The sequence below is a fragment of the Mus caroli genome, chromosome 6 (assembly GCF_900094665.2).
Source record: "Mus caroli chromosome 6, CAROLI_EIJ_v1.1, whole genome shotgun sequence".
Lineage (NCBI taxonomy): Eukaryota > Metazoa > Chordata > Mammalia > Rodentia > Muridae > Mus > Mus caroli.
In genome coordinates this window covers 144449270-144465182 of record NC_034575.1, presented here as the reverse complement: position 1 = coordinate 144465182, position 15913 = coordinate 144449270, and the positions used below count along the sequence as shown (strand labels likewise).

Genomic DNA, 15913 nt, shown 5'->3' with positions numbered 1-15913 from the left:
AAAAAAAAAAAAGAAAGCACTTGACCCTTCACCAGCAAGCATCACAGAGAAGGAGGGTGAGGCAGGGCTCTGGATTGGATGCAGCAATGGCAGGAGAGCAGAGGCATCAAAGGCACTGATACTCTAGAGACAGGAGCTGATGCAGAAATGAGCTGAGGTTACAAGGACCTCGACTTTGAGGATATCTGCTAGAATTCTCCCACAGCAAAAACAAGACATATAGGAGTGCCTTGCTAAAAATAGTCCATTATGTCTCATATAGTGAAAGAAATATTATAGATATGAACGTGACCACTGGGAGGAAGTGAGCTGACTGAATGGAGGGCAATTAAGCACAGAATTCTGAAATTTGGTATGCTAGCTAGAAACAGGAATATGAAACAAATCAGGGAACACAAATTACAAAATGTTCAGAACAAAGCAAAGTCAATCCTGCTTGAGATGCTAAGGGAGTGTGAGTCATGTTTAGGAGCTCTCAAGAATAGAACTCAAGTGAAACTGGCTTTGATTAATTAGCCCAAACAAGCACCAAGCATCACTGTGTGCCAGCACTGCTCCTGGGATACAGGTCATTGATATGAAGGGTTCTTATGGTTCAATGGGGGGGAGGGGAGATGCAAAGCCTAGGTGCTCAGAGACACATCCAAAAAGCATGGACAGTCGTGGGGAAGATCTCACTATGGGAGTTTACAGGAGGTAGGAAAGGATGAATTGGAATTCTGGGAGAGGAGGGTACTTACTACCATGCTGCCGTTTCTCTTGACAGCAAAGATCTGGGACAAACAAACCTCTACGACTTCCCTGGATGGATTTTACAAGTTGCATTCCACTACAGGATAGGGAAATGCGCTCAGAATTAGATATATTTGGAGACTGATTAAACACAATGGCTCAATGCAAGGTAAACTTGATGGTGAATACCTGTCGCCATCCTGGTACACCATCCTAGTACTTGGTACTGAGACCAAGACACAAGAAAGGCCAGCTCAAAGCCAACTTAGGCTACATAGTGAGACCCTATGTTACAAAAACAAACTAGACAAACTTAAAATTGTTCATAAATTTTGCAAGACTCACTTGACTTACCACTACCAGTAAACTGGGAAAGAATTTTAGACAACATCCTTACTAAGTAATTGTGGGCAACTCACCAAAATCTGGGAAGAATAAAGCCAAAGTAGGAAACCAGCATCAAAATTCAAGCAATTTAACAGAAGATTAACTTAAATTTAATACAGAAAATACAAATTATATTTGAGTTAAAAGTTTTTAATCAAATGCAGGACTGGGAAGATTTATAAAGTGCCTGCTGAATTAGTATAAGGGGCCTGAGTTTGGGTCATGGTGGCATACACATGTATCATGGGGAGGCAGATAGACAGATTTCTAGAGGAGGCAAGCCAGGACAGCTGACCTGGTGAGTTACAGGTTTAGGGAAAACCAGGGTCTACACACACACACACACACTCACCTACACAAGCCTGTACACACACATGCAAAGAAAAGCAAATGTTAAGTGTGAGACGGCTACCCTGATACACAAATTTCCACATTCTTAAACCTCAGGCAGAAATAAGGAAAGTGAGTATCATACCTAGTATGTGTCCAACCTTTCCATACTACATCTACAAAGTTCACACCTGGAAACCACATTGTTATAGGTCAATTTACACTTGAGGAAGTATTCACCACTCTGCCAGCCCCCATAGTCAGGCATACATAGAATAAGTGTTCTCATGTCTTAAAAATTTAGTTAACACCCACTTGGACCATAAGGAGTGGGTGAAACCAGTCATCAACAGCAAGTAATTCTAAGATGTGGCTGTGGGACCTGCACTGAGAAAGATGCAATTTCTGAGAGGCAAGACTGGAATGTAAAAACAGAAACCCTGCTGAAGAAAAGACCATGTTAATAGAGGGGGTGGTTGGATGAGATCACTTGAATGTTTGGTCCCCAGCTGGTGGAACTGTATGGGGAGGATTAGGAGGTGTGTCCCTGTTGAAGGAGGTAAGTCACTGGGGACAGGTTTGAGGTTTCAAAAGCCTCCCACCATCCCTGAAGCACTGTTGCTGCTTCCTGCTTGCAGATTGGGATGTGAGCTCTCAGCTGCTGCTCCAGATGTCTGCCATGATGCCTTTGTTCTACCATGATAAACTAACCTTCAGAAACTGTAAGTCCAATTAAACTCTTCGGTAAGTTCCCTTGGTCATGGTATTTTATTGCAGCCATAGGACAGAAACTAAGACAACAGAGAACTGTCAGTCTGGGGTGAGGAAACAAGAGTTAACAAGCAACGTTTTACTCTGAACCCTGCAGTCTGTCTGAGGAACAAGTGCACTGCACACAGTAAGAGTGAGGCAAGCCAGTGTCTTTACAAGGAGACCAACCACAACAGGTTATCTTGGCTTAGTGACTCCCTATTGAGATTGCCCACTTGATTAGACTGTCAGTTCCCAAGGAAATCCCCCTATAGGGGGCAGTATGCTGACCTCAGCTTCACTCTACTCAAGAGCTTATGAACAGAGTTGCTAACTAGCAATCCTGTTTATACATCAGGTTCTCAATAACTTGGCAAATTAAACAAATTCCCCAAACCTGATGACTTCTAGACTCAAAACAAAATCTTCACAGGCACAAATCTAGAAAGGTGAGAGTCATGTTCTAAACATCTGTGATTTTGCCTTCCTTATGAAAACGCCAATCAAAAACTGACAAAATAAAGCCGGGCATGGTGGCGCACGCCTTTAATCCCAGCACTCGGGAGGCAGAGGCAGGCGGATTTCTGAGTTCGAGGCCAGCCTGGTCTACAAAGTGAGTGCCAGGNTCGAGGCCAGCCTGGTCTACAAAGTGAGTGCCAGGACAGCCAGGGCTACACAGAGAAACCCTGTCTCGAAAAACCAAAAAAAAAAAAAAAAAACTGACAAAATAAAGATACAGAGAGGAGTGGCAAGGAAGGTAAAATATGCAGAACCCATATTTGAATGATGAAATAAAAATGTTTCACTTTTAACAGAGGGCATAAGATAGTCATCATCAAACACTCCTTTTGCTCTAAGAAATTACTTAATTCTGTGGTAAGAACAGACCAAGTTACACAGGAAATGATTCAGTTCCATGCCTGATGCACAGTAGGTAAAGGACTAGCATGTTATCTACAACTGCTTTAGGATGGAAAACACCACAGAAAGCACATGTATAAAGACACTTAAGAAAGCCAAGAAGCAGCACCTAACTGCCTGAAAGGAAGAGGACATGGAAGGTGTCCTTTAGAGAGGAGAAACCTAAGCAGAGAACACAGGATTACCCACAAAGACGGGGAAAGGGCACAGAAGGGCCAATGAGCTGACTTGGTTGCTGAAGGCACCTGCTGCCAAGCCTGACAACCCAAATTGGATCCCTAGGAGGTGTAGGTGAGTCAGAACCAACATCCACAAATTATCCTCTGGTTTCTACAGAACATCAATGTGCCCCCCTCAATAAAAACATATAATTCTTTATAGCCTCCGTGCAGACATTCTTCTCAGTTTTGGTTAAACCTGGGAACCTCTAGATCATCACACCCATGGATTACTAATGTTAAGGCTAATTTCTCTCCATTTAATTCATTCTAGTGTTATTCCTACACCATGACTTCATTTTGGATCTTGATGGCTCAGCACTTAAGAGCACTGACTGCTCTTTCAGAGGACCTGGGATCAGTTCCCGGGATCAGTTCCCAGAACCCACATGCAGACTAACTCCAGTTTCCAGGGATCCAGTGCCCTCTTCTGTCATTCAAGGGTACTGTACACAAACAGTGCACAGACATACAAGGCAAATACTCACACACATAAGCTAGAAGTGAATCTTTTAAAATTGCTATCTCACACAAACACTCCTGGTTTGTCTTCCCTTCACCTTTACCCGACTAGGGCCCTATACAAAAGGAAAGAAGAGAACATAGCAATTATCCACAAAGTATAGGAAAGGGTATATCAGAAAATAGTTCTTATGGCCCAGTGTCAGAAAAACTATAGATTATATCCTAAATCCTTCTTCTACATTTCAGAAATATGGCTACAATATTCATTAATATGTAAAGTGTTGATTTTTTTTGTTTCCCATTCTGCTCAAGACTAGAGAGTCTCTAAGAGATACATTTAAATTGGATCTATAAATACTGGGTTAAATCACACTGTCATCTTTGCCCTAACAATACCCCCAGGACATTGTGAAGCAACTGTAGCAGTTAACCTGAGCTTAACTCTCAACTTGAACCAAAGCACCTGGGCAGGTGTTAGAGGTCTATTATTATTATTATCATTAACAACAACATGATCATCACCATCATCGTCCTATTTATTTACATTCTGGCCACTGCCCCCACCTCACAGTTTCTCACTCCATCCCTTCTCCCCGTTGCCTCTGAAATAATGCATTCCCCCCCCCCCAGACCACCTGGTCTTTTCTAAGCATATGAACTTGCCCCTCTCCACCCAGGGCCTCCACACTTCTGTAGGCCTTCTCCTTCTGTCCTTTTGTCTTTCACTTCCCCTAGCCCTGCCTATTGCTCATAAATGTTTATTATACCCAGTTATGGTACTAAAACTAACACAGCTGTCTACCCTGGTCCTGGAAACACAATGGCCACTTCCTACTTGCAGTCTGCTATTAACTTTTCAGTTGTTCTCAGAGAACTGCAGAAATCTGTTTCCTGGGCCAAGTCCACAGAAGAACCACACCACAGAAAGTACATTGATGAGCTTCTAGCTGCAATAGTGGAATGTGCATCAGAACATAGTACACTGAGCAGCAGGGTGGGCCAACAATGCCTGACAGTACTTGAAGGTATCCCACAGAAAGTGTTTCATCAACCTTACAGGAAAGACAAATGCTGATTTCCTACCAGAATGCCACTTCCCAGGACACCTGGACTTGAAGCTATGCTTTGCTACAACAATTTCTCTAGAAGAACCCGAGTAGGGCCTTGCAGTAATTAAAGGCATTCAATAGACTTTTCTTCCCTTCCCTTCCTGTCACCTTCTCTATCTAATTTCACAAAATAAAAGCAAAAATGCTTCCAGCAGGCCTATATGAGGAAACAAAAGCACTTTCAAAAGGTCAGGGTGTTCAAGCCAGATAAAATAACACCAAAAAGCACTGAAAATAAAAGGCTCATTTATCCTACCTAGCCTCAGGTCCCAACAGTAAAACAACGCAGGGCTTGTGGCCCCCAAATGTTTCAGTCTGTTACATCACTTAATGTTGTCTTCTTGTTGTTAGTTGGCCTTAAGAACTGCTTATCCTTCAAATGGCAGCTCAAACACAACCCCTTCCTGGGAAAGACCATGTGGTTCCTAAACAGGTGCTCCTTTTCTTTGTCATCTCATTGCTTCTGCAGCAGTGCCCTACTGCAATGCCCCACATAGAAATACCATTACAGAGTTGATGCCTGGCTGCCTGCCCAGAGAGGGGAGCACCATGACTTTCTAGCCCTACAGCACCTGGAGCACAGGCAGGCACTCAGCACAAAGGATCACCCCAGGTCTAAACTGGAAGGCAATGCCCACCACTCCAGTATCTCCCATCTTGTTTAGTTGAAAACAACATGACCGCATGAATAGTTCAATCCTGTTAGTGGTCTTCCCAGTTCTGGCCTCCCTTCTCTAAGATTGCCCGCTGTGTATTCCTACCACTGCAATCTTCCTAACGCACAGCTTTAATTAAATGTACCAAGCTGTGTGGCTGTTGAAGCAAAGGCTGGGATGCTGAAAACCATCTCTCTCCAAGCTCAACAGCCTCAAATTAAACTGGACGAAAGAGTCACATAATTAGCATGTAACTTATCAGGTGTTATAGGGACACACCCAAATTATGCTAATCCCTTTGCCTGGCATGTCCTTCACTCTTTTTTTTTTTTTTTTTTTTTTTTTTTTTTTTTGGTTTTTCGAGGCAGGGTTTCTCTGTGTAGCCTTGGCTGTCCTGGAACTCACTCTGTAGACCAGGCTGGCCTCGAACTCAGAAATCCGCCTGCCTCTGCCTCCCGAGTGCTGGGATTAAAGGCGTGCGCCACCACGCCCGGCGCCTTCACTCTTAAATGGTCAACTCACAATAGAGTCCACACAAGAAACTTTCCTAATCTGCCCACTAGCAATCTCTACTTCCTCTGCTCTCTAGCGGCTTCACTGGGTTTGTACTGCAGTTATTTGTATATTCACAGTAACACTTATAAGTCAGAATCCAGCCACACAGAATGATAATACATCATACTGTCAGTTTTTCTAGGTACCTAACACAGAACTGGGCAAGAAGCTGAATTAAAATTACCTGCCTTAGATGCATCAGGAGTCTGGCACGCCTTGAGTGCTAACCCATATTAAGAACACCAATGGGGCAATATGTGCAGCTCAGTCAGTACTAACATCTTTCCACTCCAGTCACTGAAAGAGGAAAAGTCTTTTCTGTTTGGCTTGATAATGGCTGACATATGGAGAATCTCCTCACCAGATGTGAAAGATGTGTCCAAAGGAATGAAATGGATCTCTGTTGTACAAACACAGCAAAGGGCAACTCTGAGTACTATAAACCAGGTGACCAGCCCCTGCCACAACACCGGACAGCCAGCCCCACAGGGCAACACTGCATGGAGTTTCCATATGGAGGCCTGTCAGCAGGCCAGTGCTTAACTACAATGCTCCTGGCTGGTATAAATTAAATGGCATGAAGCAAGATACCGGTACAAGATGGTATTTCCAAAAATAGACCATTAAAAAGTTCTCTGATCTCTCAAAGAATCCATCTTCCCATGCTATGAAGTGTATACTGAATTTCCTATAACACTAGCACTGTAAGTAAGGTACCTCATATCCAAGCCTAGTAGAGCATACCTTTAATTACAGCAGTTAGGAAGCAGACACATTTCAAACACACACACACACACTCGCGCGCACACGTGAGAGGGGGATGGTGGGGGATTTGAGATTGAGAGAGATTGTTCTTGTTCACCAAGCCTGGCTCAGATCCTCTGTTCTTTTATTTAATTTCTATCTGTTCTGCCTTACCCTTCCTTCAGCACAGAAGAGAGCAGCTGAGCTCAGGATGAGCAGAGAGGAACTTAACTAAGAATCGAAGACTGGGAGTTTCAGGATTAAAAATGAAAAACTGAAATCCAGCCTCACGATTTGACAAATTCAAGAACAATGCCCAAGGCTCAAAACTATGACACAGTTAAAGAAAATGCTGGGGCTGGTGAGATGGCTCAGTGGGTAAGAGCACCCGACTGCTCTTCCGAAGGTCCGGAGTTCAAATCCCAGCAACCACATGGTGGCTTACAACCATCCGTAACGAGATCTGACGCCCTCTTCTGGAGTGTCTGAAGACAGCTACAGTGTACTTACATATAATCAATAAATAAATCTTTAAAAAAGAAAAAAAAAGAAAATGCTGTGTTGTAATATTTAGCCAACTCTAACTGGTTTTAATTATATCACATGGTTGACAGTATTGTTTACCTTGGCTTATTTGTTGAGGCCAAGAACCAGGTCTCATTAACTAAGTTTGTAGAGTTCTCAACACCCTGCCTATAGTGGCTTTTAATCTATTGAGACAACTACCATGTACATACTTGGGTTAAACTCATGCACTCAAGTTTAAGGGTGGTTCTCTCTATAAGATTCCAGGTAAATTAATTAAATCTTTCTCTCCCTGTATGGATCTAACAGTGGTGTCATCACTACATACCCACGAATGAGTTAAGAATGTATAAAAGTGCTTCACAAAACTGTAAGACAACACAACATGCAACTAGTGGTCTTAAAATAAGTTTTCTCCAGGAGCAAGCCTCTCCTTGCTATAATCCTGCGCACAGTTGTACATTTTTCCCAGAAAAATTTATATTTGACATGCAAAACTCTAAAGAGCTCCTAAGGGGAATTATCCAAGAGGTAGAAGGGAAAAATGAAAAGTCAGATAAGACTGGAAGCTGGATAAACAGACAGCAAAAAAAAAAGCTTTTGCAATAAAGTAACAGGAGATAGAGAGAGAGCAATTCTGGGTCTTAAGGGTCACTATCAAACTCTACCTCTATCTCCCCATATACCTGGACAGGTCACCTTAGCTCTCTAAGCTCCAGTTTCCTCAGATAATAATCCATAAAGCTCCCCTGGATATCCAATCAGATTATCTATATACAATGTATTTATGCTAGTGAGGACTGTGCCAGTATATATTAAGTAATAAGTTAAACAGCTATTGAGAAATTAGATGTATCCCTGGTGAGAACAGAGTGAAGCCTCTGTAAGAGGGAGAGAACAGCTCTGAATCAAATCTATGAATCAAATTGGGAGATGACGCTTGATCAATATAAAGCAGCTTCTACTGGACAACTGAGAATTGTTGAGAGAACCACAGTCAAAATTCCAAGTCACAAAAGCACCAGGCACAGCAGCTCACGCACATGTATAACAGATTGTGAAACCATACCAAGAAAGTGAGTGTTAATGTCTACAAGCATTTCTCTGCCCAGACTCAACTATCTATAAACTTTGATAAAGACAATCAAAGCCATGACCCACAGCAAAGGGCCTGTGATTTAGCATGCAAAAAACTGATGGCACCAGCAATTAGCAGTCATCCGGTGCTGCCATCTTGATTCTCATTGGAAGTGTTGATTTGCAGTGGATCTGAGGGGCTAAACATTATTAATTCCACCAGCTCAGGAACCACAATAAAGATGCTCCAGAAACCAGGAGAGGAGGGAATAAATTTGCTTTGTGAATCAAATACAAAGGTAGTAAACAATGAGGATGGTAATAAGAATAAGTGCTACCTTCGTATACTCCATCAGAGATTTGCATAAATGCAAACACTGTACATGCGGAATAAGACCCAACAAAGACTAGGAAAACAATGAACCTGTGTGTATGCACAGAGAATCAACAGCAACTTGGGTTGGCAAATCATCCAGTATTCACTACCGGGAAGGCAGGAGCCGGCTCGGGAATTTAAAAGTGAGGTGACAACAGGCAATAGAAGGTTGATGTGGGGTCAATGTACATTGCATATCCTATGAAAATGTCACTATGAGATTTCTTATTCTGTACAACTAATATTCGTAAAAAATAAATACATGAGCTAAGTTTCAAACAAGTACAAGTTCCCATAGGCTACTAGCAAGGCTTGAGTTTTGTTTAGATTCATACAACATGAATGTGTATGGTCACAACACCACATGACCTGTAACAGTCAAGGTTTTCCCTAAGATCTGTGCAGAGGCCTCTAGGAGGGAGGTATCATGCCTCAGTACTTTTCAATACAGACAAAACTATTCTACATGGGAAAAAGATGTTCTCCAAATTTCCATTCCCCAAGAAGGGTGCTTGCTTTCCCTTTGATGGAACACATGATATCTCTTAGGATAAAGAACCTTTCAAAAGCAAACCTGTACTTAAGAGAACCCTGTAAGCCAGAGTCCTCAACCCGTGGATTGTGACCTTTTTTGGAATCCAATGACCCTTCACAAGGGTTGCATATCATATATCCTGCATACTAGATATTTATATTATGAATGGTAACAGGAGCAAAAAAATTACAGTTATAGCAACAAAAATAATTTTAAGGTTGAGGGGCACCACAACATGAGGAACTGTATTAAAGGGTCACAGCATTAGGAAGGTTGAAAAGCAATGCTGTAAACCTTTTTGGTTTTGTTTTGTTGGTTTTCCGAGACAGGGTATCTCTGTATAGCCCTGGCTGTCCTGGAACTCACTGTGTAGACCAGGCTGGCCTCAAACTCAGAAATCTGCCTGCCTCTGCCTCTGCCTCAAAAGTGCTGGGATTAAAGGCGTGCGCCACCACTCCCGGTGCTGTAAACCTTTTTAACTATTAAAACAAACTTAAAAAGCATCTACAAAATTTTGGGCTGCAGATCTGGAAGGAACTGTCAAAGGTACAAATAACTGATGCTATTGCACATATGTGACAGAGAATTGCAGATGCCGAAACCAACAGGATGAGAAGTGGAAACAGAGATTTAAGATATGCTGATATCTTCTTTTTACTATCTTTGTCTTATTTCATGAACTTTAAATACTGACAGCTGCTACTTTTCCCATTAAAGCTTATCAATCATAAACTGTTGACTTAGAGAGAAGGATCCTAGAACCTATCATATTCAGCCAAGGAGAGAGCACTTTTTACACTCTGAGAGACTGGTCCCTGATCCTTAACAAGTAGAGATCATCTGAGCAAAGATGAAGAAGGTAAGAGCCTAGATCTCACAGTATGGTTGGTTGGTAAGGATAGGCAGGGCCCCACCAATGCTCACCATATACACGTTTAAGTGAATTTACTGACTCCAGTTTTCAGTTAACCAGTACCAAACATTAAGCCTGAAAATTCATAACTAGAACCTGACAGACTATTTTTTCAACATCCATTTATCTAGCAGACCTGTATGAAGCACAGTGTCTGATATTAACACCTGTGACTTCACATTCTCAGAGACATTAAATGACACTCCAATATTGAGTATCCATGGCTGAACTTCTCTCATTTTACACATGTACAAAACTCTATTCCAAACCTTGCTTCAGACATTATCAGAATAGCTATTTATGGAAATAAAAACTGAAAGGTCTGAGAGACTGACATCAACTCAATTTCAACTTCATAATTCAATCCAAACAATATCTAATGCCAAGTAGCCTTTACACAAGATATAATACAACAATTGAAATGGTGCAGCGGGGAAGGGGTAGTTCTAATTTCTCATTTTGAATCTACATGGGTCTTACTTGATGGCTACAACTAATTAGCATCAAAAGCAACTTTCAAAGTGACTAAATTTTACATGCCAAAAATAATATTTCCTTTGCTGAGTGTGGTGGTGCATACCTTTAGTCCCAGCACTGTGGAGACAGAAGCAAATGGATTTGTGTGAGTTACAGCCAGCCTGGACTAAGTTTCAGGACACCCTGGAACTATACAGCTACACAGTGAAACTCTGTCTGAAAAACAAACAAAAACCACAACTCATTTACCTAGGTTTTCACTTCGTTGGCATTCCCAAAATTTAGATGCATTTTCCAAAATCCACTCTTTGCAACTAGACCTGAGCAAGACCTTCCTGAATGACAATGGGAGGTAGTGTGTAAACCCACGGGTGTCTAGGCCAAAGCAACTCTACTACTTACTGTCTACCTGACTTTGACACCTCATTTACTCCCTCAGTAAGGCGGAAGTGGTAGAAACACTCCCTCTGGTAAACAAGATGTATAAGTGAAGGGTTTGGCAGCAGAGGCCCTGTATAAAGTGTTCTCTTACAGTCTTACCATCAACCAGGTCAGCCAAATCATCTGCACAGATGCCTTTTCCTCCCAAAACCCTTCAGTTGACTGGTAAAACTGACCCTTCCTTCCTTGGCTTCAGTAGGAATTTTATATTCTAGTTACTGGAAGTGGAGTCACATGTCTCTCCCTCAGGACAAAGACCACAGCATTTGTGTAAGTCAGGCAACTAGCCCTTCTCTCCCTTCATCCCTGCTTCCAATGCTTGTAAACAATAAGATCCTGCCAATCCGCAGAACCTTTACCTGGAGATTGAAGTGCCCTGTAACCTGTATATGGCAGCACTGATCATGCCTCACTAAATACTTCCTTGGGACTTGAACAAAAACTGTTGGGGGAACAAAGAAGAAAGGATAGGAGAATAAACCTGCTTGTTTAAACACAACGCTGCTGCCTTAAGCTTGCTTTCATCATCTCACTGAAAGAGACCATGGTGCTTTTCACATAAAAATTCAGGGGCAGGCTTTCTGCATATGTCTAGTCTAACCCAGTCATAGCTTGCCCATCTGTTGATTTGAATGTAATGCTAGGATTCTCAAACAGCAATATGCTTGCTTAACTGGTCCTACATTTATGGAAAATAAACTCATTTAACATTACAGCAAGATACAAAAATCCTCCTGGCTTTGGTGTCTTCAACTTTTCCTAGCTCTGTGCGAAGGCACTTGCTAAGGCATGTTACCAATTCTACTAACAAGATGTCACTGGTCTTTGAGGGAGTGGAACTTTTCTAAAGAAAAATGGCCAAACTGAGACTAATGCTTTATCATTTTGGTTTTTATCATTTTCTTTTGTTCTTAATGTCCCACTTTTTGAAATTAAAATCTAGTATTTAAAAAGCTGCAGAGTTTGGTTTTTGAGAAAGAACTTAAAGTTGGGTGGGTAGAGAGGAGGAGAGGATCTGGAAGGGCTTGAGGGAGAAGGGGCTATGATCAAAATATATTTAAATTTTAAAACTGTTTTAAATAATAAAAACTGCAGAGAACACCTTTTTATTTAGGCAGCCTTAGTTTCTATTCTTTGGCTTATTTGTAAGCAAACTCAAGAAAACAAGTGCTGAGACTTCCAGTATTCTATTTAATGTGGTTTTTCTGAGTCTAATTTGTTCATTACTTAACAGCAAGGCCTTTCAAAAGAGCACAGAAACTACAACGAACTATGCTTCTCATTCTAAACACATCCCAACAAATGGGAAACCTAATCAGGCCTCTAACTAGGAGAAAAACGCTCAGCAGAGCGAAGGCGAACACCAAACTTTTATCCCTTGTACTTCTTCTGAGACCAGGATTTTCCAAATAAAAGTACTTTTATGACCTCGCGCAATATCATAATTTATCGTATATTGAACTAAATTATCTCCCCAAATAGACACAAGAGCAACTAACTCAAATAAAGTGCCTCTTGGCCACGAGGGAGAGAGCATAATAAACTTAATTGTTTTATATATCCTGAGGCGTAAGAGAAAAAACCTTTCCATTTATGCTTGTGCGTGTGACATCAAAACAACTTGATATGCAAATAGCAAGGCTTATTGACTTAAAGTAGGGAGACCTGACCGATTTAAGCCACGACTGCCAAATAAGGGGTAATCACCACCTTAAAACCATTGAACTTTGTTCGCCTGGCTTCTTGGCAGTCTTCTGGTGGCTAATACCAGAGCCAAATCCATAAGTGGCTTCTACCGAAACGCATCCCAAGTTGCAGAGGAGCCGGAGGGCGCGCCGGCTCTGCACCGAGTGAGTCCCGAGGGGCGGCAGCAGCGCACTTCTACACCAGCCGCTGCTCCAGACCCACCTCGCATCTCTTCAGCGCGTTTTTCCAAACTTCGGGACCCAAGAGCGACCCCGCAACAGAGAAAGTAGCATCGGTGACAGGGACGCGGCGGCTCGGGCACAGTTTGCCGTCGCTGTGCACCGGCAACTTTGTGCCGGCGAGCCGTGCCCTCTGCGTCCCGAGGGGACGGGAAGGTGGGCCCGGAGCAGGGCGCGCGCGGGGCTGGCGGCTCCGCTCCCGGTGCGCAGGCTGCCGCACCCGGCTCGGCGAAGGCCCCAGTGACTGACAGGCGGTGGGGGCGCGGCCCCGCCTGCAGCCCGGGGACGCCGCGCACGGCCGCGGTTCTCCGCTCCGCCGGGAACACCTGGGCCGGGCGCCGCGGGCTGTACCACGCCAAGCCCCTCACACCTCCCCGCAGCGAGCGCCGCCCGAGCCCCGCGGCCCTGCCCCGCGCTGGCGCCGGCGCCCTCGCCCGCTCTCACCTGCCGGTGTCGCCCGCGCCCGCTCAGTCTCCTCCTCAGTCACCGCAGCCCGCGGCGCGCGTCTCTCGTGCCAGGACCCGCCCCGTCCCGCCCCGTGAGGCGGTGCCAAAGCGCCAGACTCTCGCGAGGCTTGACTCCTAGTTTTTTTTTTTTTTTTTTTTTTAAAGGGGTCGCCCCTGACGTCATACGCACCCAGGCGGAAGTGTCCTTCTGGCGTCAGCGCCAGTACCGACCCCCACCTTCGCGGGCGGAAGTGTAGTTTGGTCCAGGAGCCTGAGCTCAGTCTAGTCACTACTGGGCGGTGTAACGTTCTTGTCTCATGGCCCTCTCCAGTTCTAACTGGTTCTGCCTGACCCTGAGAGAGGCCTGGTGTGATGCAGCTCTCCTCAAGGCAATGCAAAGATGGCTCCATAGAGGAGAGATCACCAATGTAGCAGTTCTGTGACTTCCACGTCTCTATAACTGGACCCGAAAGGCTTAGGAGGATTAAGAATTTAGGAAGACCACAAGAAACTTACCAGCATACATGAAAATTTGCTAAACTTACCTAAAAATCCCCAGAACAGCTGACAGCATAACATACAGCATTAGGCTAGAAAATTGCCGTCGTCATTGTCTTTCTTCCCTTCCCTTCGCATCAAAGGTATGCAAACTTCAGGACCCGCGGACTAGCCAAACACTACACTGTGTGTCCTACACACACCTACTCTTAATTTATACATCCAGCGCGGTAAGAGATGAACAATAACCATAGATTTCAGCAACCTCAACAACATTTACTTTAAAAAAAAAAAAAACTTTAACTCCAGGTACAGTGCTTCATGCATGTAATCCCATCACCAAGGAGGCTGAGGCAGAAGCTGCGGCAAGTTTGAGACCAGCCTGGGCTACATAGTGAGTGAGACCCAGTCTTAACAATACAAAAGCAGGCTAAAGCTTATCTTTGACGTAGACAGCCAGCTGCTCTTGCGCTTTGAGGCTATGATGAAATAAAATAAGGATTATTGGAACAAGGACCATGCCTCCCAGGGGGCCAGGAGTTTCACATACACAACATTGACACTCCAGAGGACCTGCTAGCGTCCTGGGAGCAACACAGTGAGGGGAGTGAGAGACTTCATTGGCTACTTAGAACGACATTCAGTTTAAAACTGGTGAATCATTTATTTCTGGAATTTTCCACTTCGTAATTTTGGAACATGGTTGACTGTGGGTACTGCCAAAGTGAATCTGTGGATAAAGGGAGAAGAGTGTGTGATATTTAGAAAATCACTTTCCCATGGAGAACACAGGGGAGAGTTTTGGAAAAGTGACAAGAGTTTTGTTTTTTAAAATAAAACTGGTCTTTGAGTAGGACAAATCAATATTCCCAATCACTATTGACAAATCCATTCTTTAAGCAGTGGAATTTTGTGAAATACCCTTAGCTTTTACACTATTAAAACAATATATACAAGGGCTAGAGGATGGCTCAGTGATTAAGAACCCCTTCTGCTCTCACAAAAGGCCAGAGTTAGGTTCCCAGCACCCACAGCAAATGGCGCACACCATAGTAACTCCGGTTCAGGAAATTGGATGCCCCTTTTCAGCTACCAGAGGCACCTACATACATGTACATGTGCACACTTACACAGAGACACGTATACACAATGTAAGGGTCAAAAATCACTGAAGGAAGAGCCCAGACTCAGATAGTATGCAAAAACCACGAGTGTTTATTCCACAGAAACATCCAGTATGCAAGGGTCAACCATTCTTTGAAACGGCGATCCCAGACAAAGGCAGGCAGGACTTCTTACAGGAAACCAAGGCAACTCTCTAGAAGAATTAGGTAATCTATAATTTCATTGGTGGGTGCTAGGGGGCCACAGGTGATCAGTGGTCTACATTCCAATGTCATGAATGTTCAATCATATGTGGCCAGTGGTCCTTATCTCTAGATCACAAACATTCAACCACGTGATGAAGTAGGGCTGCCCAGCCAGATGGCCCATTCTGAGATAAGATATTTCCCATTTTTGTGTTTATCCCCACACTGTTCTTTGGGAGGGGGTTTTATGATCTTGTTCTGGATTTTATGGTCTGTTCCTAGAGCGGCTGTCTTATGACTTAGTTTTGGGGACTTATGGTCTATTCCTGAAGCTGGAGCCTTAAGGCCTTTTTTGAAATTAGGCCTGGTCCTTAAATGAAGACAAATTCAACATAAACAAACAAAAGTACCTAAACTGGTTGGGCAGTGGTGGCGCACACCTTTAATCCCAGCACTTGGGAGGCAGAGGCAGGCGAATTTCTGAGTTCAAGGCCAGCCTGGTCTACAGAGTGAGTTCCAGGAC

At 43.5% G+C, this 15913-nt stretch overlaps 1 protein-coding gene across 4 annotated transcripts in view; it reads right to left on the bottom strand.

Moving 5' to 3' along the window:
• Stk38l (serine/threonine kinase 38 like) overlaps nucleotides 1–13655 on the bottom strand; it is a 56316-nt gene extending 42661 nt beyond the window's left edge. The window contains exons 1-2 of one of the 4 annotated variants that reach the window (XM_029478568.1): nucleotides 13581–13633; nucleotides 10874–10986 (exon numbers count right to left, since the gene is read on the bottom strand). Coding sequence is in view for 1 of the 4 variants with exons in the window: in XM_029478566.1 (XP_029334426.1) it covers nucleotides 13120–13126 (7 nt within the window). In the remaining 3 variants the exon portion in view is untranslated. Of the gene's footprint in view, nucleotides 1–10873; nucleotides 10987–13119; nucleotides 13507–13580 lie in introns of those variants that run through there. The other 3 variants (XM_029478569.1, XM_029478567.1, XM_029478566.1) reach the window with 3 other exon arrangements.
• Between the last annotated feature and the right edge of the window lie 2258 nt (nucleotides 13656–15913).